The sequence below is a fragment of the Myotis brandtii genome, unplaced genomic scaffold (assembly GCF_000412655.1).
Source record: "Myotis brandtii unplaced genomic scaffold, ASM41265v1 scaffold426, whole genome shotgun sequence".
Taxonomy (NCBI): domain Eukaryota; kingdom Metazoa; phylum Chordata; class Mammalia; order Chiroptera; family Vespertilionidae; genus Myotis; species Myotis brandtii.
The window spans coordinates 320790-345562 of record NW_005366314.1 but is presented as its reverse complement, the minus strand read 5'-3'; the positions used below and the strand labels follow the sequence as shown (position 1 = coordinate 345562).

General features: G+C 52.9%; 2 protein-coding genes across 6 annotated transcripts in view; one reads left to right on the top strand and one right to left on the bottom strand.

The window, feature by feature from the left end:
- Positions 1-23626, top strand: part of PLPP1 (phospholipid phosphatase 1) — a 41030-nt gene extending 17404 nt beyond the window's left edge. For 2 of the 3 annotated variants that reach the window (XM_005874146.2, XM_014546028.1), the window contains 5 exons: positions 9214-9368; positions 20014-20297; positions 20903-20960; positions 22636-22812; positions 23279-23626. In XM_005874146.2, coding sequence (XP_005874208.1) covers positions 9219-9368; positions 20014-20297; positions 20903-20960; positions 22636-22812; positions 23279-23404 — 795 coding nt within the window. In that variant the 5' untranslated portion in view covers positions 9214-9218 and the 3' untranslated portion in view covers positions 23405-23626. Of the gene's footprint in view, positions 1-1362; positions 1432-9213; positions 9369-20013; positions 20298-20902; positions 20961-22635; positions 22813-23278 lie in introns of those variants that run through there. The other variant, XM_014546029.1, reaches the window with a different exon arrangement.
- The window catches only part of SKIV2L2 (superkiller viralicidic activity 2-like 2 (S. cerevisiae)), a 50888-nt gene continuing 49700 nt past the window's right edge, over positions 23586-24773 (bottom strand). For all 3 annotated transcript variants that reach the window (XM_005874151.2, XM_014546026.1, XM_014546027.1), the window contains one exon: positions 23586-23823. In XM_005874151.2, the coding sequence (XP_005874213.1) occupies positions 23771-23823 (53 nt within the window). In that variant the 3' untranslated portion in view covers positions 23586-23770. The remainder of the gene's footprint in view (positions 23824-24773) is intronic.

Genomic DNA, 24773 nt, shown 5'->3' with positions numbered 1-24773 from the left:
CGCCGCTCCCCGCTCCGGCACAGGCTGCGTCGCTCTGAGCGGCCAGTGCGGGCGGTGCTGGTGGTGGACATGTTTGATTTCACCCTTGTTACACGTGTGGCTTTGTACCTCCTGGTCCTCTCTGAGTCACCCTCTCCTCTGTACGCAGGGCTGATAATACCTGTTCTACAAGGTGGCTCTGTGTGTGAAGTATGTGCTGAGGGCCTGTCTTGCTTTAGCACTGACGGGGGTGCTTGGCTGTCCGTGAACACAGCAGAGCTCTCCGCTCCGCCTTGGAGCTTGTGTGCCAGTGTCTCGCGGGGATGATGCAAGTGATGTACGTGTCCACATGGTGCAGACACGGGGCTCACGTGTTCTCGCCCTTTCTTCCCCTTTGCCCTCCTGGGCCATCGGGGCCAGAGGGCCAAGGGCAGTGCAACCTGGGGAAGGTGGAGCCAACACTCAGAGCTGGACTTGGCCTTCCCACAGAGGACCCGGGCCTGACCTCACTGCCGGGCGGCACAGATGAGAAGCCGCCTTGTGGGGGAGGGTAGGAACCTCAGGTGACCCTTCTCTTGGTGGCCGTGTCTCCCTGTGCTTGCGTCTCCCTTGGATCTAGCTCCTCCTTCCTTATTCTAAGTCCCCCCCAGTCCATCACCTCCCCCCACTCTCAGATCTTTGCAATACAGACAAAGGCAAGACAATTGTGCCTTCTCCTGCCCTCATTCTCCTTTGAGTGGCGGCAGGTTCTCCCCTCCTTTTATCAGAAGGTGAGTGCACTTGTCTCTCCTGCTGCTGCACCCCTTCCTTCTGTCAGCCCCCCATGGCCTGCTGCCTGTGCTCTTTCTGCTCAGCTCTTTGTAAGTGGCGTCTGTCCTTAGGCCTGTGGGGTCAGTGGGCTCATGGCCTCTTGACCGAAGGCTCAGCCTGAGTGGCTTTGGGCAGGTTTCTTCATCTTCAGAATGATGTCATGTTTACCTTTTAAAGTTGTTGGAGGATTAACAGTCAGGATGCACGGTGAGCGTTCAGTGAAAGGCACCTACTGTTGGTGACATTTTCACCAAGTGGCCCTTCATTTTCCCTGGCACCACCCACGGTGTCCCCACCCTTTCCTGGAGTTCATCCTTTAGCCGGCCCTGTTGACTTTGGTTTTCTTTCCAAGGTCACGGCTGCCGTCACCGAGTGATCGCAGTCTCATCGCATGGGCAGCCATGCCTTTCCGCTCGATAACTTCACACTCGTCTTGAGTCTCCTGAGCGCCCCGCTGTGCGCCCACGCGAAGCCTGCGTGAGGGCAGGGCTGGCCAGCAGGGGGCGTCCCTCCCCTGGCACACCTGTGCGTTTCACTCAAGTTGGTAAAAACCTGAGTGACTCTCCCCTGTGAACCTGCCGGCCCTTCCCACGGGGGAGGAGGAGCACAGAGCTCCGGTCGGTCAGCAGGAGGCCTTTCCAGGTGGGTCTGGAAAGAACCCGCAACACCTGTCTCCAGAGAAAGCGAGAAAATGTGTATTTTGTTAGAACTGAATTAGACACCAAATAAAGGACATTCCTTAAGTGTGGAATGAATAGAACTTTCTAAAAACTGCTCAGGTAGCACAAAGTCGTATAGAGCCAAAAGCTTTATTTACTTTCAACCTTGACTGCTAAAAGGAGAAAATGAAAGGGTTCGTGGGAGCGCGTTTTACAAAAGTAGCTGTGGGCTCAGTTGTTAGACCCAAATATACACGAGGAAAACGCAGACACGGCCCCGCGTGCGCGGGCTGGGTGGTTGGAAAGGAGATTTCTTACGGTGGGTTCTGTCCCCTCCACTTTGGGAGACATCAGTTCCTGGAGGCAGTTCCCTGGCTGTGTGTTCCTGTGCGTTGTGCTGAGGTTGCCCGTCTCCTCCCTGGTTTGCCCACCGTGTAGACACCAGGATGGCCAGCCGCCCGCACCCTGGGTAGGATGTGTCTGCGTCACACAGAGCAGCTCCCCTCACCCATGCGGCCCAAGAAGGAAACCTGTGGTTTGTCTGTGTGCAGACCGGCTGGGGCTGGTGGGACCAGGGACTGGCAGGGACCTGAGAATGCCTCTCTTCTTCCTCATTTGTAGACGCGGAAGCTGGACCCTGGGGGCTAGACTCCTCCTAAAAGACAGGCGGGGGGCCGGGAGATGTGCGAGAAGAGGAGCTCTTGTTAAAATCCCGGCTTCCCTGCTTGCCAGCCTGTCACTGCTAACCCACCCTCGTCCACACCCGAGAGACGGAGTGTCTCTGAGTTTCTGATAAATTAGCCCTTTAACAATTTTAATAATCTCTGTGTTGGTGTTTTCTTTTTGTTTTTTCTTAAGCCTTTAACAAGGCTGATCATTAACCAGTAAAAACTCACTTGGTTTTGTTAATCTGGTGTTTCCTTTGTTTTCTATTTTATTCATTTCTGGTCTATATTCCTTTTACTCTCTTGAGCTTATAAAAAATAAGTTATTGAATGTTTCATGAATTTCTAAGGTATACATTTAAGGCTCTACATTTTTATGTGTAGTATTTTAGCTGTGTACTTCAAGTTTTGATTTGTATTTTCATGTTCATTTCAGACTATTTTATGATTTACATTTTAGCTTTTCTAGACCTATGACTTAGTGATTTTTAAGTTTTCAAATGTCCAGATTTTGGGGGACTGTCTTCCCCTTCATGAAATTGTTAGAGATAATATATAGGCCAACACCTGGCAATAGTGGGCACTCAGCAAATGCTCTCACTTTTCCTTAGAAAAATTAAATGCTTTTGAAATTAGAACTTTTTCAATAAGTGCCATTTATAGCATAATTTCAGGAAACACAGCAAAAAAAAACACCCATCATTTTCGTGGTGATAAAGCAGTTCTTAAAATTCAAAATTAATGATCTTGATCTTTTGTTGTATTATAAAACATTCAAATATGGAAATATATACAGTAGGAGGTGAGCTGTCTACCTGATTTTATATTAAATACCACCTCTAGAGTTAACCACCTGAAAGTTGGTTATATATTTTTCTAGGCTTTCTAATGTATATTTAGACATAAACACAAATACTTTTTCATATAAATGAAATACTAATTATAATGTTTTTACAGATCATTTTGCCTCTTTAGCAGTATATTGAACATATTTCTATGTATGTGTTGCTTATTCTAATATTAATACTAGTGCTTAGGCCAGCGGTTCTCAATCTGTGGGTCGCAACCCCTTTGGAGGTCGAACGACCCTTTCACAGGGGTCCCTTAAGACCATCAGAAAACACATATATAATTACATCTTGTTTTTGTGATTAATCACTATGCTTTAATTATGTTCAATTTGTAACAATGAAATTGGGGGTCACCACAACATGAGGAACTATAGTAACGGGTCGCGGCATTAGGAAGGTTGAGAACCACTGGCTTAGGCTTTGAGTTTTTTCCCAGATTCTGAAGGACAAATACCTGTTTTTAAATGAAGATGCTGTGCGGTTGTGCTGCCTGTCACTGCTGTCAGTGTGCATTGTTCTTGCCCAGACTGAGAAGCAGTGACACTGAAGGCTCAGTCAGTCCCCACACAGCCGGCTATTCATCTTCGCTGTAAAGCACACCTTTCTCTTACGCATGTGTGTGTGTGTGATTCCGGTTTATAAATTGCTACAGCGCCAGCAGGATTGCTGTTTAAGAGTCTCGTAAGCTGGGCGGCCTGATGATTTTGGGTGCTTCCTGCTGGGGAACAGGGCCCATTGTGATTCGTGGTCTGTGCCGAGCACGGCAGCCCAGCGCATGGCGGGCACAGTAGGTGAGAATGCCGTCCCCCGGGCCTGGAGCTCGGCCTCCGCTGACCTGAAGGGGTGGAGTGGGCGCTGCCGCGGACTAGGGCGTGCGGTGGGTGCTTTGTGACGGCTTCGGCTCTGCCGGTGTCTAGTGGCCACAGAGAAGCGGCTGGAGATGGGCCTGCAGAGGATCGTGTGTTGAAGTCCTATCTGAAGGCCCCTGCTTTACGCCCTGTCGCCTCACGTGGAAATCTGAGTGGGGCTCCGCCTTCTTTTCTTCGAGAGAAGGGGGAGAGCAGTGCTCGTGGGCGCTGGGCTGTGCGAGTGCGTGGGGACGGGGCTGCCAGGGGCAGGCCTGTGAGCAGCTGCCATGTGAGGGGTGCTCCCCGGGAGCTTGCGCAGTGCTTGTTGGCACAGAGTTAGACGTGCTTCCCGAGCCTGTGCTTGGGCTCCGTAGCGTGTTGACCTCTTTTTCTTGGTTTGTTGTAACCTGAGTCTTTTGGAGAGAAAAGCCACTTACAGCCTTTCAGGACCTGAGTTGCTGGTTGCACGTGATGATGGTGTATGTGCCTCCGAGGCTCCTGTGCCCTGTGTGCTCACGTGTTCATGTCAGCAAATACTCCCGATGGTCCCCCAGCTGCCACCTGTTCCAGCCAAGCTGGGCTTCCCTCGGTGCCTCGCCATGGCCCCCGCCCTGCCCGCCCTGCCAGCTGCCTGGGTAGGGGCCGCGCTGAGCACTGGGCAGTGCTGTGTGGGCTCTCCAGCTCCCTCCTGGGCTCTGGGTCCGCGCCCTGGGGCTGCCCTGCCTCCGGAGCCTGATCCGTCAGCTTCGCTCCCGCCCCCGCGGGGTTTCCTGCAGCTCCAGCGCCTCCTCAGTGACACGCTGCTGAGGTCTCCTCACTCCTTCCCGCCCTGAGTCCTCTTGCCGTGGGATCGGGATGGAAATGTCTGCTGAGGAGGAGGGGGCTTGTCCAGAGCCGGACACGCGAATCCCCCGTGGCTCAGCGTGGCGTGTACTTTGATGTCTGATACGAGATCTTTGGCGGAGATAGAGGAAGGCGGTGGATACTGAAGTCAGTCCTCACTTTAACAATATCCGGAGTTCTGTGTCACTCCTTCAAAAAGCAAACTTCGCACTTGTTTTTCTTTACTTTTGCTTCTGCATATTAGCAGCTCACAGTTTACCTCAGTCTTTCTCTTTAAAGTGCATTTTAGATTTATTCCACTGAAATGTAACAGCATATTTTTAAGCAAGTATGTACTCCATATAAAATGGGAGAGATTTCAGTGACCACGTGCTTGGAGGAGAATATAGGAAACACATACCAGGTGTGGGCTGGCGTCTCCCTCAGTGTATCTCAGAAGGGGCCACTGAGGGCGGACAGACAGCTATCAAACGTGCTCAGTGAATGTGACTTCTCTGAAGAAGGGATGCTAATTAAGAGAAAAATACTCTAACCCTGACCGGTTTGGCTCAGTGGATAGAGCATCAGCCTGCGGACTCCAGGGTCCCAGGTTCGATTCCGGTCAAGGGCATGTACCTTGGTTGCGGGCACATCCCCAGTGGGGGTGTGCAGGAGGCAGCTGATTGATGTTTCTCGCTCATCGATGTTTCTAACTCTCTATCTCTCTCCCTTCCTCTCTGTAAAAAATCAATAAAATATATATTTAAAAAAATAGAAAAATACTCTAGAATTAGTAGGGTCAAAAAGAGTTTCTGTATCCTGTCTATATTAAGGAGAGAACATGAAAGGGTTTATTTGGAGAAAATCTTCCTATGACATTAGCTTTGACCCAGATTTCCCTATTATACCCTAAAAAATACCATTGAAAGTAATCTCTAGAGTAAGGAGAGAACATTCCCTTTTCTTAGAGTAGAGGTGTGTGTTTACTCTAGCGGGTGGACACGCCTGTGCGTGATGCGTGTGTGGGCTCTCCTGGCTTGCAGACGCACATCTCTGTCCTCACGTGGCCTTTCCTGGGTGTGTGCATTTGGAAAGAGACATCTCCCTCTCCCTCTTCCTCAGGACCCTACCTTTATGACCTTATTTAACCTTAATTACCTCCTAAAAGCCCTGTCTCCAAATACCGTAAAATTGGTGGTTGGAACTCCAACGTAAGAATTTGTGGGGAGGCAGGTTCAGTTCATGAGGTGCACATGGATCCTATATAATAAAAGGCTAATATGCAAATGGACCCAGGGGCTGGACGACCAGTCCCTGTGATGCGCACTGACCACCAGGAGGCAGATGCTCAACGCAGGAGCTGCCGCTCAGCCAGAAGCCGAGCTCAGGGCTGGTGAGTGCAGTGGCAGTGGCGGGACCCTCTCCGCCTTCGCAGCAGCACTGAGGATGTCCGACTGCTGGCTTAGGCCCGCTCCCCCCAGAAGCTGGTTGCTTTCCTTCTGTCAGCCCTGATTTCAGGCTTTGCTTTCTCTGAGAACTGTTTCATTTTCTGGCTTAAGTTACCACTTCTAAAGCCAGCAATTTGCATATCTCTGTCTACTTCTGATCTTTATCCTGAATTTCATATATTTAGCCATTCACAATTTTTATTCATAGCCAGCTGTGTGCCTGGCACACAGGACACAAAGATCGTCTTTGCCCTTCAGTTGCTGACAGTGCCAAGGGGCTTGAAGATGCAGTGTCTCCGGTGTGTGGGCAGGTTCTGTGGGCGGAGGAGGCAGGCGTACCTGGAGTGCACTGGACTCCAAGGGAACCAAGAGGGCAAGTATCTTACCAGACACACAGGGTGGGCAAAAGTAGGTTTACAGCTGTTCGCATGGGAAATAACACACTCATTAGTAATAATAATACAAGAATAAACTCTGTGTTTCACGTACTCACAACTGTAAACCTACTTTTGCCCCATCTATAATAAAAGCGTAATATGCTAATTAGACTGGACCACCTTCCGGACGAAGCCGGGGGTGTGAGGGCTGAGCCCCTTGCACAGATTTCGTGCATCGGGCCTCTAGTCCTGTCTATTAAGGCACCTATGGTTTTTTAAAGAATATATTTGTATTGATTTCAGAGAGGAAGGGAGAGGGAGGGAGAGAGAAACATCAATGATGAGAGAGAACCCCCAGCACACCCCACACAACCCTTTTGTGCCCTGACCGGGAATTGGACCGTGACCTCTGGGGTCATAGGTCAGTGGTCAGCCACACCGGCCAGGTGACACCTTGGTTTTGAAAACATTCTGTTCAGGCAACAGCACATGGTTCAGTGTGATTGGGCCTAAGGGCTCAGGGGGCGAGGGAGGAGGAGAGATGAGGCTGAGCGTTGAGAAGGTGCCAGATGACCCTAAAGTCAGTATTCTTCATACTGAACTATCTCCTTCCACTATAAACCAGCCCCCACCCAGCTTCACACCCCCGCCTCCAGGCCTCAGTGTCCCCTCCGCCTGCCTCAGCAGTGCTGTCAGCAGCCTGTCGTTTCTCTGTTCAGAGTGCTCTTCCAGGCGTCCTTTCTGTTTTCAGGCGACACGTTGCTTGTCGCTTAATCGCTGCGTTATTTTAGGGCCGCGTTACACGTCCCCTTTTCTACTTTTTAAAAAACTCAACACCCAGCGCCCCTCATTCACCCTGTGCTGACCCTAAGCAGGAGGACGGTGACACTCCCTTCCTCCAGGACAAGAGTTCCTTCTGTGCAGGCAGGTCTGCAGCCCACCCCTCCCATTCACACACAATGCAGGATTCGGTCATCGGCACAGAGACGTGTCCATCAGCTTCATGTCTTTATGGGGCCCTTACCTGTCTCTACACCGAGCGAGCCTCTCGGAAGGCCGGTCTCCGCAGTCCTGTCGCTCATCCCAGTTCTGCCTGGTCCCGAGCGGCACTGCTTCCCGGTCTCACAGGGTTCGCAGCTCTGCGCCTCGCCGTGCCGGGTGTGACAGCTGAGGGTGGGGGGTCCTAGTCCCTATTCCAGGGCGAGGGAGGGCTGGTTAGTTCCTGTCGCTCCGGCCGGCCAGTGTGAGCGCAGTGCATGCTGGCTGGACAGCACCCCCTGCGCTCGAGTCTGTGTGCCCGGCTGGCCTCTGCCCGGCCGCTCCTGCTGCCCCGCTCGCCTGCCGTTTCCGTTCTGTTTGCCTTTTCTTTTTTTCTCGCTGCTCCAGCTCAGGCTGACCTCTGCGTTCCCTTAGGGCAGTGGTTCTCAACCTTCCTACTGCCTCGACCCTTTAATACAGTTCCTCATGTGGTGGTGACCCCCAACCATAAAATTATTTTTGTGGCTACTTCATCACTGTCATTTTGCTACTGTTAGAATGGTCATGTAAATATCTGATATGCAGGATATATTTTCATTGTTACAAATTGAACATAATGAAAGCATAGTGATTAATCACAAAAACAATGTGTAATTATATATGTGTTTTCCGATGGTCTTAGGCGACCCCTGTGAAAGGGTCGTTCGACCCCCAAAGGGGTCATGACCCACAGGTTGAGAACCGCTGCTGTAGGGCCTTTTAAACCATTGTAGAAGTTCGACCTGTTTTGTCTTTTATGGTATCTCCTTTAAACTTTACAGACAGTAAGATTGAGGTTTTGGTTGTACAGTTCTTCGAGTTTGACAAATGCTTAGAGTTGTGGACTTACCATCACAGTCAAGATACAGAACAATTTCATCGGCCCCTCCCCCCAAATATATCTTGGTATCACGTTTAACAACTCCTGAGCGTGCGTTCTGTGTCTGTGTGCAGTGCAGGCCCCGCCCTGGTAGCTGCTACACTCACTCATCCCCTTAGAAGGCCTAGCCTAGAGTCGAGTATAAGTGAGCAGAGACTTGAACGGTCCAGTTGTATACAACAACGCCTAAAATCATGGCACGTTGGGATGGGCTAAGGAGCTACTCATTGAAGTTAGTTTCTCTTTGGTCTTTCATTTCATTTGGGTGAAAAATCTCAAATGAACATTATTCCTGTATTGCTTGTCATAGTGATTTTGGAGGCTTGCCAGGGCTTAATAAAAACCACTTTTAATTTGTCTTTGGAATATAAAGGGCTTGTTTCTTTCTGTTTTTATTATCAAATATACTTATGGTTTCTTTTGTTTTCTAACCATATTTTAAATTTTAATGTGAAACAAAATTCTATACCTTGCCCCTCCTTAACCACATTTGGCTGTTTTGATCATTATGATTATTAAATGTTATTTACTGAGTTTCCTTTTTTTCTTGAATATATTTAAGATATGAAGCAATTCAATAAAAAACGAGTTAGTTATGAAATGTAAATGCAGAACCGTGCGTTTTCCCCGCGGTGCCTTCCCCGGCCAGCTGGCTCCCTTCCCGGGTTCCGTGTCGGTGACCCGGGCGGGCGGGGCGAGCGGCCTGCCTGCTGCCCGCTGCACTCGGGATGGTGGAGCACGGGTTCCTTTTCGGAAAGGGCAGAACATGCTTAAGATGTGCACCCCATGCAGTAGACTTGGCCTCCTAATGAAGTGAATTGAATGTAACCATGTGTGTCTTTTTCCCTTCCCAACAGCTTCCATGCCCATGGCTGCTCTAAATTTGGGCCACATATACCCATTTCAGAGAGGCTTTTTCTGTAAAGACAACAGCATCCAGTACCCGTACCATGACAGTACCGTCACCAGCACCATGCTCACCGTACTGGGGCTTGGGTTACCCATTTCCTCTGTAAGTAAATGCATGTGTAGGTAGGTGGCGCTGGTGTGTGGTGCTGGAGGGTGGTGGAGTGATGGCGTTGGGGGTGAGGCCACCCCAGCCTTCCCAGTGTGGGTGTGCTGACTGCCCACCGCCCGAGAAGCAGGCCGCTGTGCTCATCAGGGGCAGCTTCTCCGGGAAAAGGGGGTGCGATGCCACAGAAACAAGTGGGGTCGTCCTGAAGACTGATGGGTGATCTGTTAGCGGGGAAGGCTCCCCTCAGTCATTTGGAGCAACACCTTTCAAGACATGAGTGAAGACACCTGCGCAAGCCCAGAAAGTGATTTTGTGTTGATAAATAACATGATAAGCTAAGATTGTGCTTGTTTTATCATATCATTACATGGAAATTGAGGCCATAATGAAGGAGACAGATGTATGTATTAAACCTGAGAAATGAGACATGTGCAGAATAGAATCCTCAGGACGCCTCAGACCGGGTCAGGGGTTTGAGGTTGTGCGGTGCTGGAGGTAGGTCATCGGTCTGGGGTGGTGCTGGGCTTCGTTATGTCAGAGACCCGGGAAGTTCCCTTCTAGGCCAAGTGCCACCCACGGATAAGCTGTCGCGCTCACGCCCTTCACCCTGGGCTCCGATTCCGGAACCTCCCTGTGCCTCCTGTGCCTCCTGTGCCTCCTGCAGCCCCGGGAGGTTTCTCCTCTGACCGCCCGTCTCCCCAGGGAGTGGGCTTGCTCAGCGCCTGTCTCCACAGCAGGGAGGCTGGCTTTTCTTTTCTTCCCTGGTTTGCCCTCAAATTGCCTCTGAATAATAACCTGCTCCTTGGGTTTTCTAGTTTATATCTCAGTTCATTTTGTCTAATAGATTTTTTTAATAGTCTTTAGTACCATGTTGTGAAGGGGACTTGGATTTTGTTAGGTTCCAAGATATCCTATACAATAAAACCCTAATATGCAAATAGACCGAACGAGGGAACAACCGGTCACAATGACACGCACTGACCACCAGGGGGCGGATGCTCAACGCAGGAGCTGCCCCCTGGTGATCAGTGCGCTCCCACAGGGGGAGTGCTGCTCAGCCAGAAGCCAGGCTCACGGCTGGAGAGTGCAGCAGCGGTGGCGGGAACCTCTCCCGCCTTCGCTGTAGGTGGGTGGTAAGGAGTCCTGGACTGCGAGAGGGATGTCTGACTGCTGGCTTAGGCCCGATCCCCAGGGGACACCCCTCTCCCCCAGTGCACACATTTCATGCACCGGGCCTCTCGTATTAAATATGTCCATAGATAGCATATACACTCTAATTTGATTATAACCACTTATATAGGAATAAAAAGGGAGAAACATCTGTATTTAGTTTAAGGAGATACTTTTTCCCAAGAGGTAAATTCCACCATAACTGGGCGCGTCTGCTGTGCCGGCAGCACAGCCTCCGTGCGCAGGAAAGCAGGTGTGCCGTCGCCGCTGGGCGCAGTGCAGGCCTGGGTTGCAGCCATGGCTGTGAGCAGCTGTTACCAGGTAGAGTTTTCTGTGAACCACCCTGTACTTGAGGAGATGATTGCTTGAGGATAAGGAAGTGATTTTTAGTCATTTCATCTCTTTCTAAAAAATGTTAAATTATAAAAATAATACATATTTATTAGTGAATTTAAGAAAATCTGTTATAAAGGAAAAAGGAAGGAGAAATCACCCTAATTAGTTCTGCTACCTGAAGAAAACCATTAACATTCTTATATTACTAGTATTTCCTTTAACTGGGCAGGTTTTTTAAAAAATCTTTACCTGAGGACGTTTTTATTCATTGAGAGAGAGAGAGAGAGAGACCCATCGGTTGCCTTCTGTACACACCCCGACACGGGGTCGAACCGAACCCATATCCTGGGTGTGTGCTGCGCCTGCTCATCAAATTTTTGACCCTTCAGCCCTTCGTGCACAGGACCAAGCTCCAACCAGCGGCCACACCAGCCAGGCCAGCTGGTCAGTGTTCATACCATTGCGAACACACTGCAAACTCAGTGTGTGCCTTGTTTTTTACTTCTTTGTATAATGAACATTTTTGAGTTATTATAAATATCAAACAGCTTAAATTAGGAAAAATACAGCTAAATTTTCAAAAAGTAGTAGAAAAAGACTTGGGTAAATCCTTGCGTTCTATTCCCAATATGGGAGCGGTGATCTGCAGAGACTTTCTACTGAAAATGTGTTTCTGGTAAAAGCAGTAGCAGCATGCGGCTGTCGGGCTGCACGTGCGGCTGGTGGCCCCCGGCGACTTGTCTGTTCATTTTCATAGTTTACATGTCACCTCAGACGTAGAGGGCCTCAGCCAAAGGGAAGACTATAGATTTTTATGTTTTCTTGGCTTAACGTTTCTTTTTGGGTTTTAAGGATCTAATTTCACACTAAATGTTTCCCTCCCCTCTGGCTTTGTGTAGGTTTACCTTTTCACTCCCCAGGTCCTTATACATTTACTTTCATAAATGTCACATTTCTAGAAAAAGATAGAAGCTTGAATTTGTATGCAACTTTTAGAGTGATGAAGGTTAAGTCCCAAACCCCTGTATTGCAATGCATATCCTTTTCCTAGAGTGTAAAATGGATCTAGTTTGGGAACAGAAAGTTTACTTTCTGCATTTCCCAGGTTATTTTACATTGACTCTGAGTAGTTGCTTCTCTTAGGTCTTGATTATTCTATAGCACAGCCTTTTAGTAAACATGTTTAGCCTAAAATAATATAGTATAGCCAACTGTGTGTGTGTGTGTGTGTGTGTGTGTGTGTGTGTGTGTGTGTGTGACCAACATACAAAACTCCTAAAGAGACATTGAATATTTTACAGTGATCTAAACTGCACCATGATAACTGGGAATGCATGTGGAAAATGAACTGTCCTATATAATAAAAAGCTAATATTCTAATTAAACAGACTGCGGAATGACCTTCCGGAATGACCTTCCAGAATGACCAGTGGGCTGGGCTGTGGGGCAGCGAGGCAGTCAGGCTGCGAGGGCCGAGCCCCTTGCACAAATTTCGTGCATCGGGCCTCTAGTATGTTAATAAACACTGACTTTATGCTCAAAGTGTGTATACGTTTTTTGGGACACTCTGAATTTGTCGAAAGCCACAGAACTGTACAGTACAAAGAATGAGCCCTTTTTCAAAACTCTCTCAGCTCTCTGGTTGCCTTGCTTTTCCACACACATTTTAGAGTCAGTGTGTCTACCAGCAGTCTGGCAGGATCTCTACAAGAGTCACGTCCCTTTGGAGAGAACTGACGCCTTCCCCATGCTAACTCTTCCGTCGAGTCTTCCTCTAGGCCTCTGACTGACTTCATCCGTGTTTTGTCACTTTCAGCCCACACGTCTTGTGAGGTTTATGCCTCAGGATTTCAGTGTTTCGGACTATCACAAATGGTATTGTGCTTTTAATGCTGGTTTTCAGTTGTTCATTGCTGCTGTATAGAATAGTCAGCAGGGTTTTATTGTCACACTAGAGGCCTGATGTACGAAATTCGTGCAAGAGTAGGCTTTCCTTCCCCAGCTGCCAGCACCGGCTTCCCTCTGGCACCCAGGACCCGGGCTTCCCTCGCAGCCCCAGCTTCATCCGGAAGGTCGTCCGGAAGGACATCTGGTCTAATTAGCATATTATGCTTTTATTATTATAGATATAAGCAGAAGGAAAAGAAGGCATCAGCATAGTCTTTCTGCTATCTTATCAGTGTGATTGTATATTAGGTCCTCCTGGCATCTTTTGTATTTTCAAAATTGACTTTCCTCCGTGGCATTTTCCATCTGGGAGAATAAACAAGGGAGCTCTGCAGAAGGCCTGCTGGAGAAAGTGCAGTCCCCACCCACAGCCTCACACAGCTGCTAGCCAAGCGGCACAGGCAGCTGGCGAAATAGCAGAGCCCTTTCTCCAGCAGCTGGGCCTCCCCTTCCGGTGCAGGCGTCGGGAGAGGGACATGAGCCCTGAGAACCCACAGGCGGACATCGCCCTCTCCGTTCCGTGTGTTTCTGTGCCACTGAGCGTGGTACCTGACCTCACAACAGGTCTCGAGGGGCCTGGCATCTGTCAGAATTTCTTAGCCCTGAGCCCGCGTGTCCCTCAGCGGTTGGCTGCTGTGGGCTCTGGCGTGCACACCACTCTCTCCTGGGCACCTGCTGTTTCCTGTCCACTCCATGGGATACTGTCCTGCAGTCAGAGGAGCAGGCTTCATTCTCTTTCCTGTCCACTAGCCTGTGGCATCGCTGGGGGAGGTGTGTGTGTAGTTCCCCGTTAGCCGGGTGGGTGAGCCTGTGGCATCGCTGGGGGAGGTGTGTGTGTAGTTCCCCGTTAGCCGGGTTTCTCAGGTTTGCCGGACACCCCGTCGGCAGTGTTTCTACTTACACACTCGTTGGTATTTGAATGATGTATCGAGACTCGGATGTCTGTGCAGGAGGGTTGGAGAGGAGGGGGTGCCCACGTCTGATGGGCTTGCGATGACTCGCAGTGGGTGAGGTTCTGTGGTTGGCGTGTGTGGAAGCGAAGCGTTTCCGTGTCACGTGCTCTCTGCGATGTGTTCTAGCTGCACTGGAGGAGGGCGGCTGTGACTGTCCATGTGAGTGAGAGTTCACGTGCAGAGGGCCTGACTCTCAGTGGGCTCACGTCACCAGCCATGTGGCGCCTTGAGGAGCAGAAGGCGGGAGGTGCAGTGCTGCAGCCACTCGGAAAGCAGCCGGCAGCTTCTCAGGAAGCCGGATGCGTGACCATTGTCTGTCCGAGGGCACCGCGTGCGACATGGGATACGTGTCAGCACCACCCTGGTCATTAGTCATAAAGGACAGAACCGGAGACGACCCGAGCGTCCGTCGGCTGGTGAGTGGATGAAGCAGACGTCTCCGCGTGTGCTAGAGCAGGACCCTGGTCATCAGCAAACAGGAGCGAGCTGCGTGCTCCCACATGATGACCCTCCCATCACAGAACCCCACGCACCATGTGACGTAGATGAAAGCTTTGCAAAAGGCAGGTCTGCCTAGCGACAGCAGGTGAGCGGTGCCCGGGCCGGTGGCAGCGAGACGGACTGCGTGCCCGCGTGCCCCTCACTTGCTGCCCCGAGTGTCCTGTGTGGTGCTCAGCTGCGTGTCCTGTCGCGTCCACGGAATCCCTCGCACCATGGATCCACTCGGTATTTGTCCACTCGAATATCCCTATTTTTAAAAATGGACTAATTATACATGTATGTGACTTTATTTTGTTTCCTCCTATTCTAAAAACACCCACAAATATTTTTCTAAATCTAAGAATAATTTCTAACATAGTTTCTGTGGTCAAAGGGGAAAAAACCACAACTTAATATGCCTGCTAAAAACATTTTCCAATGTATTTGGGCCTATAAATGTGAATTTTTTCTGAGAATAAGGACATAAAACCTACCAAGTTTTAGGCACCAATCAGATGTGGATTCAATTTCTGTACTAGATATCTTACTCCAAGAGAGAAGTGCTCTTTGAAAATTTAAAGCAGTTCAGAAGCATGCGGTGTGTTATGCATAGAGTTCTCGCAGGTGAAGCGAATTCTAGAGGTGGTGGATCTCTGTAAACAGAAGTAATGTGCCCGTGCGCAGGTGAAGCGAATTCTAGAGGTGGTGGATCTCTGTAGCGGGGGTGGTGTGGGAGGCTGAGCCCGGGGAAGGCCTGTGCTTGTGTTGGAGCCTGAATGCAGACGGTGGGAGGTGCGTGGGGTCAGCTAGCACAGTCAGCTCTAGCGGGTTTTTCTAAAATGTAGCATTTACGAGAATATGGCTTTGGGAACCTTGTGAGCACCTCTACCGAGTTCACGCTACGGCAGAGTGGCTTCCCCAGAGAAATGAACGCGGGCGCCGGTGTCCGGGGAGGACACGGGAAATAGGGACGTGCTGCTCCTTCCCACCTGCCTGTGGGCCGTGCTCCGCAGAGAGCAGAGGCGTGGCCTTCGGGCTCCCTGGGCTCATGAGAACTGGGAGGGGTCGTGCGTGAACACCAGCGTGTCAGCCTAGCGGGAGCGGCACTGCGGGGGACCCTCCCTGCTTGGACACTTGGGGCAGACCGCGTGTCGAGGGTTTCTGCTGAACTGTGACTTTAGTGCCAGATGGTACTAGTCCGTGTGCTGCCCTGTGCATCGGTCTGCTGAGCTCGGTGCAGCAGAGGAGAAGGGCTTCTAACGTCCACATCAGCCGGAGCTAGATGTTCCGGAGCTGAGCGGAGGCCGTCCTCAGGGACGCGCTGCGGGAGCAGAGTGTCTGGTGCTGCTGCTGTGCTTGGTCCACGTGCGTCTTTCCTCAGAGACTTGGTTTTCAGCTCAGCTCCTCCCGCAGCCGCTGTGCCCTCGCTGTGGACAGTCCCAGCGCCAGGGGGAGAGCTTCCTCAGACCCTCGGGTGGCCTGGCCGGTGACCAGGCCTGGGTGTGGTGTGACCTAGACCTGGGTGGAAAGCAAAGTCTGTGACAAATGGGTTTGAAAATAGTGCTGAAATGACAAGGGCACGAGAAGGGAGCGCCCCTACACCCATGGGGTGCTGGGCAGGAAGGGAAGAGTCCCTCTGGGTGGAAGTGTGCCAGGAGGCCTGGAAGGGCGTTGCCTGTGGAAGACGCGGGGGCCCTGCCTGCACCTCCTCTCCCGCCTGCACTGCTGCGCCCTCCCGCGTGCTGACAGCCTCTGGGATCACTGTTGCTGTTGATTCGTGCTGATGCTCCACTTTTAATGATGTTTTCGTTTATTCCCTTTGCTAGCCGGATTGCCTTTTGCAATTCTCACTTCAAGGCACACCCCCTTCCAGCGAGGACTGTTCTGTAATGACGTGTCCATCAAGTACCCATACAAGGAAGACACCATCCCTTATGCGTTACTGGGGGGAATACTCATTCCATTCAGTGTCATCGTCGTAAGTTACATCCATTCTTCACATTCTCCCTTTTGGTCCGTGGGCTTGATGTTGATGTTATCTGTGAATGACGACTGCGTAACCCTTGAAGCGATGTGTGTGCTTTCAGCTTTGCCTGAAGCTGTTATTTCCTGTCGGTGGGACCAGAGCAGAGCCACGGGTCACCGGAGGAGCTTGCTGCGCCTCTCAGCCAGTGGCTGCTGGAGCTCTGGCTCTCGTTCAGTAATCCTGCGATAGCTAATGCTAGTATCATGTTCCTACTTTAGACATGGGTGGGATGTTAGTTTATAACTTTCTGAATCTGGGTAGACTGTTCTGTACCTACTTTCTAGTTACTGATTCGGGAAAAGAAAATTTGCTAACTAATGTTAAGCCTTCATTTAACCCACGGTTACTTCAGAGGAGTTTCAGGTCACACCAGGAACAGCGAGGAGCGCCAGCGCTCTGGGGGGTCACAGTGACCGAGGCGGGCGAGCCCGGCCTGCTCTGGGGAGGCCTCAGGCCTACAGAGAGGACTGTGTCCCCGGCCCCGAGAGGAGAGGCGAGGACTTGTGCTTCAGAACTTGTAACTGGAGAAGCAAGACTCACCTTAGTCAAAAGCAGAAAATGTGGTCCCATCCAGGAGATGGGCCGACAAGATCATAGCCTCAGGGTTGTCATTTTGGGAATTAATTAAAAATAAAGACACTTCTTCATTCAGAAATGGAATGTCCTGCTCAGGAATGACCACAGTCCTCAGCTCTGCAGGGGAATCGCTCGCAATGACAGTGCATCATCGACACAAGAAAACCTCTGCTCCAGTGTCCCTGAGACCAGGCCCTGGAGGCAGCGGTGCTGGTTCCTCAGGGCGTTGCCACGGCGGGGCTGCCCGGTCCTGGCGTGGGGGTTACGCAGTGACCTCAGAGACTCCTCCGGAGGGCGAGGGTTAGGAACTAGTGGTCCCTTTAACCGAAGGTCCTCCTGCTGGGTTTTACTCTGATTCTTCCATTGAGGGTGGAGTGAGCGTAGGGTCTTCTGTGAAGTCTGTGTTCCTGAGAGATCACTGTTTACACGGAGAGTGTAGAGGCCTCTTGGCTGCAGATAGGAGTCTACTTTCCCGGGCTTCGCTCGGTAACATGCTCTGCAGGTGCAGCTGCCCAGGTCGCTGCAGAGGACGGACGGCCGCACTGCGGGTCGGGGTGCTGGCCGCCCAGCACCCAGCCCTCCTGTCCCGTCAGTGACACGCAGCTTGGACCGTTTCGCACCCCGTGAGCACGGTGTCTTCACGTGGAAAGTAACAACAGCGAGGAGACCAGGGCCGGTTCTACACCGACCCGCCCGCCGCACATCGCACGGCGCATGACGTGCCGTCTGCACACAGACCTGTCAGCAGGGACAGGCGCTGCTCGAGGCAGAGGTTCACGTGCTCGTGTAAAGTAGCTGCAGTTTATTCATTAGCTCAGCTTCTTGCAGGCCCACGTGGTCGGAAGGTAAACCATCTCCTTAAAAAGCCTTTTAGGCCTAGGACTCAGACTCACCCAGGCCTAGGATTGCAAACAATCCACAAACACGAGGATGGCGGTAGGAGAGCTCAGTGAGGAGGCGTGGCAGGCTGGCTGGCACCCCCCACGGAGGCAGCGAGGGCTGGCACCCTGTGCCCGCTGATGAACGACTGCGACTTCTGAGGGAGACTGAGTAGAATGAGGGGCCGAGGTGTTCGGAGGTACGGAGGCAGGAGTGCAAACAGGCCAGGGGTCCTGGGTACTGTTTTGGGAAGGTGGGCCCGAGCGAAGACGAACGTAGAGACAGCGTAGAGATGGACAGGGTCACGCCGAGCAGGCTCTGATGCTGCCTTAGGTCATCACTAGACTGACCTTCAACAGCGTTCTCTCTGCTCCCCCGTCTCTTTAGTTCTTGGTTTATTCTGTCTCTCTGGTCTGAGTGAATAATGCGTGACCGTCACCCCAGCTCTGAAATTAGGCCACAGATTAGGTCTCGTGAGTGTGGGCGTCCCCAGAGGTTGAGAATGGACATACGTGGCTCAAAGGCAGGAGAAGAGAGTCAACGAAACAAAAAGATGGCTGCCACGTGCCGGTCACGCAGACTAACCTTTGTTTACCTGGAAGAGCCGTTCAGCACCTCCCTCTGGCCCGCTTCTCACTGGAGCCGGACTCCACGATCGGGACTCGGCCGCCGAGTCCCGCCTCCTGTCGCAGTCACACTCCAGCGTGTGCTCCTGCGGGTCAGCCTGCACTGCGCCCGGGCTCCAGGCGCGCCCAGCAGCTCCTCTGTCCCCAGGGCGAGAGCCAGGCCCTTCATCCTTCATCCTGCAGGAGGCTCCGGAAGTCCAGCCTCGTTTCGGGAAAGCGGTTGACTGCTCACGCAGCGACAGCTGGGCCATGAGGTCTCACCCACCCAAATTGGGGTTGACACACTGGTACCTGTTCTGAGTGGCCCAAGACCAACTCCACAACCAAACCAGAGTCTCCTGCCGCTGGTCTGTCAGGTGCTGGGCCCCCAGCAGCCCGGGAGGTGGAGCAGGTGGCTGGGCAGGCCCGGCAGTGCAGCCACCCCCCGGGGGCCTCTCGGGACAGGCGAGGTCTGCACACAAGCACCCCAACCAGGAGCCTCCTGTGGGCTCCACGTGTTTACCCCGAGGCAGCATCTTCAGTTAGTTTATTCAGCGCCCACTGTGAGGTCATGTGTTAGGTCACGTGGTGGCACCGGCTTCCTAGTGAGCTGGACATCCATTCTGCTTTTGTAGGAAGGGCTCACGGCCAGCCTCAGAGTTCCAGCTCAGGAGGGATTTTGGGAGCTGGGGGGCCGGGGAAGGAGGAACGTCGGGACCAGGTTCTGAGCTCCTTCCGAGAGGTGGTGGGGCTCGCCCGCGCACCGGGGGTGGCCAGCACTGTAAACTGTTTGTGCAGGCGAACCATCCTTATGTGGGACGAAGCAGTGAGCCAGCAGGTCTGAGGGAAGCTGTGACTCAGCCGCTCCGCAGGACTCGGCAGCAGGCCGCTCAGGCCTTTACTTTGGGCTCAGGCAGCTAGTGTGGCTTGTTTTATTAGCAAATGTAGTTTTTATAATGTTGCCATTTGGTGTGTGTGTGTTTTTTTTAAATTTCTCAGAGTATTAGTCTGTGAACTTGTCAAGTATTTGTAGACCTTTTTGTGCCTCTGACCTCATTCCATGGCTGCAAGTTGGTCCCCACTGCACGGGGCCTGGGAGGCGTGGCCTGCAGCTCTGCAGGTGGCAGTGGGAGGAGGCCTTGGGAGGTTTTCCTGGAGAAGGGGCGTCAGGGCGCCCGGCCTCCCGCTCCCGCGGCCTCCTCTGCCCTCTGCGCCACTGGCCTCAGGGTTAGGTCCCTGCTTGTATTTTCGATGTTTTACTCCTTAAAATTCTCATCCACCTTTTTTTCTCCCCTTTTAACGTGATGGCTGTTTTGATGTACAGAGTGTCTGGGAAGAACGAAGATGTAGCCTTCCATAAGGGATGCTCCAATGGGGGTCGTGCTCTGTGAACAGACTGTTTTTGTCCACATCACTGTCTGCTTATTCAAACTGTTTATTTCCGTACAAGACAAGAAGCAAGGTTGTAGGGGGACGGACATTCCTCTGGCTTGGCCATTGACCCGACCCCCTTTTTGTGCTCAGCTATCCTAAGTGGACTCCGCATGCGTAAAGAAAGGAGCGTTGTTTTTAAAATAATTTTATTGTGATTTACCACTTTCTTTTCTATTTTTAATTTTGTTTAAAGTGCCCGTTTGCTGCTCTCACATGTTCTTCTGTTTCTTTTTCAGATGGTTATCGGAGAAGCCCTGTGTGTTTACTGTAACCTCTTGCACTCGAATTCCTTCGTTAGGAATAACTATGTGGCCACCATTTACAAGGCCGTGGGCACGTTCCTGTTCGGCGCGGCTGCCAGCCAGTCCCTGACCGACATCGCCAAGTACTCCATCGGCAGGCTGCGGCCGCACTTCCTGGAAGTCTGCGACCCAGATTGGTCAAAGATCAACTGCAGCAGCGACGGTTACATTGAAAACTACGTCTGCCGGGGGAACGCGCAGAAAGTGAAGGAGGGCAGGTGCGTGTCCGTGTGAGGGCCTGCGTGAGTGGGTGCCAGCGGCCGGCACCGAGTTGAGGGCCGGCTCTGTTCCCCTCACTGCGCCCGTCCCCCCATTTCCCGTCCTCGTCGATTAAAGCACTTAGTGCAGCTCTCATCTCCAACGCGTCATGATGTGCAGCAGACCTTGTAGGTCCCTGGTAGCCCAGGATGAGCAGCTGCCTCCCGCCCAGGGAGGAAATGCTTTAGGCTCTGCGGGCCGAACGGTGCGTCTGACACTGTCCAACTCCAGGGCTGTCGCAGGGGAAGCAGCCCTACAGCCTGGGGGAGCCCACGGCTGGACGTGTGCCCATGAGAACACTAACTTGTCTTATAAAAAGCAGTCACTTGTGAATGTTCCAGAGGCGTGTTCCTCGGGGCCGACTGCAGGTGGAGAATAACCCGCAGGCCCTGGGCCGGTTCTGGTGTCAGAGCTGCTGTGGCGAGCCTGGCGGGCTGGCTCCAGGACTCGGCCATCCTCCCCTGTCCTGCCTCCCCCTCCTGGTTCTAAAGGGGAAGAGGGCACCATAGGCCGGGGAGGACGCCTGGGCCTCCAGGAGAGAATGAACATCTCTCCTCTCTTCCAGGCTGTCCTTCTACTCGGGCCACTCCTCCTTCTCCATGTACTGCATGCTGTTCCTGGCGGTGAGTACGTGCCTGCGTGACGCAGGTCAGGGCTCTCTCCCTGCAGCCCCCGCCCTCACCTGGTGCGCGGAGTGCATGTGGCCTCTCCCGTGGGCCACCTCACGCACTCTTGTCAGCTGCCACCTGCCCCCTGCTGTGCCGTGAGCTCCTTAGAGTGGGTGCCCATCTGCCAGCCGTGACGGCTGCTGCCCAGACTGTCCCTCATGCCCAGGTGGACCCCAAGGCTGGCTCTTCTCCACTAGCTCCTGCTCCTGACACGGCTATGCGCCGTCTGGGTGGTTTGATTTGCTTGGAGTTTTTGCTTGGACACCGACTGGTCGGTTTCTCCTACCAGAGACTGGGAATGGACCGGCTTTGCAGCTGCCCCCCTCCCCCTCGCTCCTGTGGCCTTGGTCTGGCTGCCCCTTTTGCAGAGGAGACTGGGGGAGGGGCTGGGTAAAGGTTAGTGGAGGACGTGAGGTGTTTTCCTGTGTGTCTCCGGGAAGCCCACGTCCCTTCCTGTTCGCGGGAGCGGCTCTAGTGGGAGGCTCAGGTGTCCTTTAAATCACGCCTCCTCTCTCAGGTCTAAGCTAGCGCAGCCCTTCGGGTCTGGCAGGGAACGGGGAGCCGCATCCATTCTCGGCTCGTGGTAATCCCTCTGCTTCCCTCTTAAACCCTCACTGCAAACCCCCTGGGCCTGCGCTGCCCAGGCACCGAGGAGTCGTCGGGACTGTCCTGGTCGAACCCTGCTGTGTGACGAGTGACTGGAGGGCCCGCCCGCCCCTGCTGCCCGCACCAAGGGGTCACTGCCCTCTCCCAGTTGGGGGGGGAGGGGACTGTGGAAAGCCGGCAGCACCTAAGCCCACAGCTGAGAGCCCCCCGCCGGGCATGCATCTTCAGAACCAGGTGCTCCCAGCTGCTGAGAACGGAGCACAGTGTGCCCAACAGCTGGGCGCGGGCCTATGTCTGTTCTGAGTAAGCACAGCCACACAGTTTTCTATTGAGTTTTTATGTCCTCACTGGATAGAAATTAGACCAAAAACGTGCTTTTAATGAGCCCAGATTTGCCAAGAGGCGCTCACAGGAAACCCAGATGTCTCCCTCGTCAGGGTCCTGAGGCTGCGTTGTCAGGCAGGCGGCCGGGAGGAGCGCTCAGGGCTCGGTGGGGAAGGTCAGAACGGGAAAGGGGGTGCAGAGAACCCTCTGTGGGGCGAGGGCTGGACCACAGCGGCGCTGACTTGGGCAGTGATTACACTTACCTGTGAGTGAGCAGAGGCAGGGGAGCCCCCGGGTGTCAGCTGCTGAGCATTAAGCAGACTTGCTCTAGACACTCAGCCCAAGACGCGCTGTCAGCAGCGCTGGCCTCCGCGCCTTCGTGTGAGCCTCGGACAGACTGCGGGGCTGAAACCCTAGTCCAAAGGCGCCCTCTGCCCTGGGACACGGGCGAGGCGGCCTGCCTGCGGAGGCAGTAAATCCTGAGAAGTTCCTGGGTAGTAGTTTGTTTTGTTCTGCTTAAAAGGGTGAACTTTTAGGACGCTTGCCTGAAGCCTTATTCCATGTGTGATAAAAATATCGGCTATTTAGTGACTGATATTTAATGTCTACGGGTCATTTGAGACACACCAGCCCTGTAGAGGCGAGGGGACACCTGACGTGAAGTCGTTTCAGCTCCTCGTTGACACACTCTCTCCGTTAGCTCTACCTTCAGGCCAGGATGCGGGCGGACTGGGCGAGGCTCCTGCGGCCCACACTGCAGTTTGGCCTCGTGGCCACGTCCATCTACGTGGGCCTTTCTCGCGTGTCCGACTACAAGCACCACTGGAGCGACGTGCTGACGGGGCTCATCCAGGGGGCGCTGGTCGCAGTGCTGGTGGTGAGTACCAGGCGGCAGGCACGCCCGCGTGGCGATGGCACGTGGTAGTTGAGTGGAGAGACCCCTGTGAGACGGCGGTGGCAGAGCGCGTGCCCGCCGGGGTCCAGGCCAGAGTCCAGGGCTGCCCAGTCACGCCAGGGTGGACACAGATGGACACCGGAGTCCCCGTGTGCTCCTTGTGAAAGGCTCTGACTACAGCCGTGTTCTTGTTGGTAATGAATCGGAAAAAAGCAAATTTACATGAAGAATAACAATTGCCAGCAGAGTGAGGCTCTTCGCCCCAAACATAAAACGCAGCTCCACGGGGTGAACCCCTGGGACAGACATGCCCGGTAGCACGATGGTTGTGCCCTCAGTCCTACCCCATAACGCGTGTCCTGCTCTTCACAGTCAGTTTTGCACACTGCTTGCTGAGACTTTGCCTATGGCTTCTAAACTTATTCTGAGTATAACCTGTTCCCTGTAGGTGGTGTATGTATCAGATTTCTTCAAGGACAGAAATTCTTTTAAGGAAAGAAAGGAGGAGGCTTCTCATACAAACCTGCATGAAACGGCCTCCGGCGAGAATCACTTCCGGAACAATCAGCCCTGAAGGCGCGAGGGCCGAGGGGGAAGGATGCTGCCCAGAGACGAGGGCGGTCCCTGTGTGCACAGCCTGGGAGGGACTCTGCTGCTATTCCCGACGCTCACTTCCCTGTGTGTACATAGTTCCCTAACACGGCGGCTGTCTAATAGCTCCAAGTCCACGAAGAAATGTCAGCCTTTCAACAATGCCTCACCTGTACATTTTTATTAAAAACGCAATGCTTATGTACAATGTCTGCGATGGTGCTTGATTCAAATGACGTGTTCATGTCGGAGGACAACTGTCGTGGGAGGGCGGGCCGAGCGCTGCTCGCGCATGTGGTCATCTGCAACCCGACGGGAGGCGGACAGGCCACACCACGTCCCGTGGCTCCTACAGGTAGAGGCTGGCGGCAAACACAATGTCTCTCTTGATTTTGGTGATGCCTGAGAGAGAGAACACGGCTCAGTTTAGCCTTTGAGGCCATCAAGAATGTTATCCCCCCATTGTAGAGACAGCACACGACCCTGCTGGTCTGAATGAGACCTGGCGAGTTCACAGCCAGCTGAGAGGGGCCACCTGGAAACCACACCCTGGTCTGATGCCGCGACTTTCCCTGTACCCCAGTGTGTGTGTGTATGTGTGTGTGACTCTCCTGTACCCCAGTGTGCGTGTGTATGTGAGTGTGACTCTCCTGTACCCCAGTGTGTGTATGTGTGTGTGACTCTCCTGTACCCCAGTGTACTTGTGTGTGTGCGCACGCATGTGGGAGTGGGGTGGGGGGTGTCTAAAAATATCCCAAAAACCTTATTTGGGGAAGGACTAAACTGTCAAGTTAGATGACCCAAAAGCATGAATTTTCAACCTGAAGACACTACATTTTCAATGACCATGTGAAATTCTTTCCGAGGCAGGACCAAGATAAAGTTTACTTTTACCCAGTTCCCATGATCAGACCTAAACCGGAGTGACTAGGTCTCCTCTCGGGCACACGGCGTCAGGCCATGTCTGCAGGTGTCGTGGACACAGGTGGCAGCAGAGTTCGTGGGGTTCTTCTTTGCTCAGCCCCACATGGGCCAGTGCTCGGACCCTGTGAGCCCACTGACAAGCCTGGCCCCCCTGCCACCCTCTGGCTCTAGCCGTCCTGTCCGGAGCTGGACTCCCTGCTTTCTTCCACCATCTACTCTACAGACGGGCCTGCAAAGCAACAGCCAACGGCCTGGGAGAACCCCCGTCTGCCCAGCACTCGTGACAGCAAAGCCTGCGGTCATCCTGAGGGAGGCGAGGGCAGGCCACACGCTCATCTCTCCCGCCACCGCCCCCTCCCACGCCCACTCGGCTCCAGCACACGGGCCTCTTGCCGGCACTCACGTGCACCAAGCCTGGGTGAAGGGTC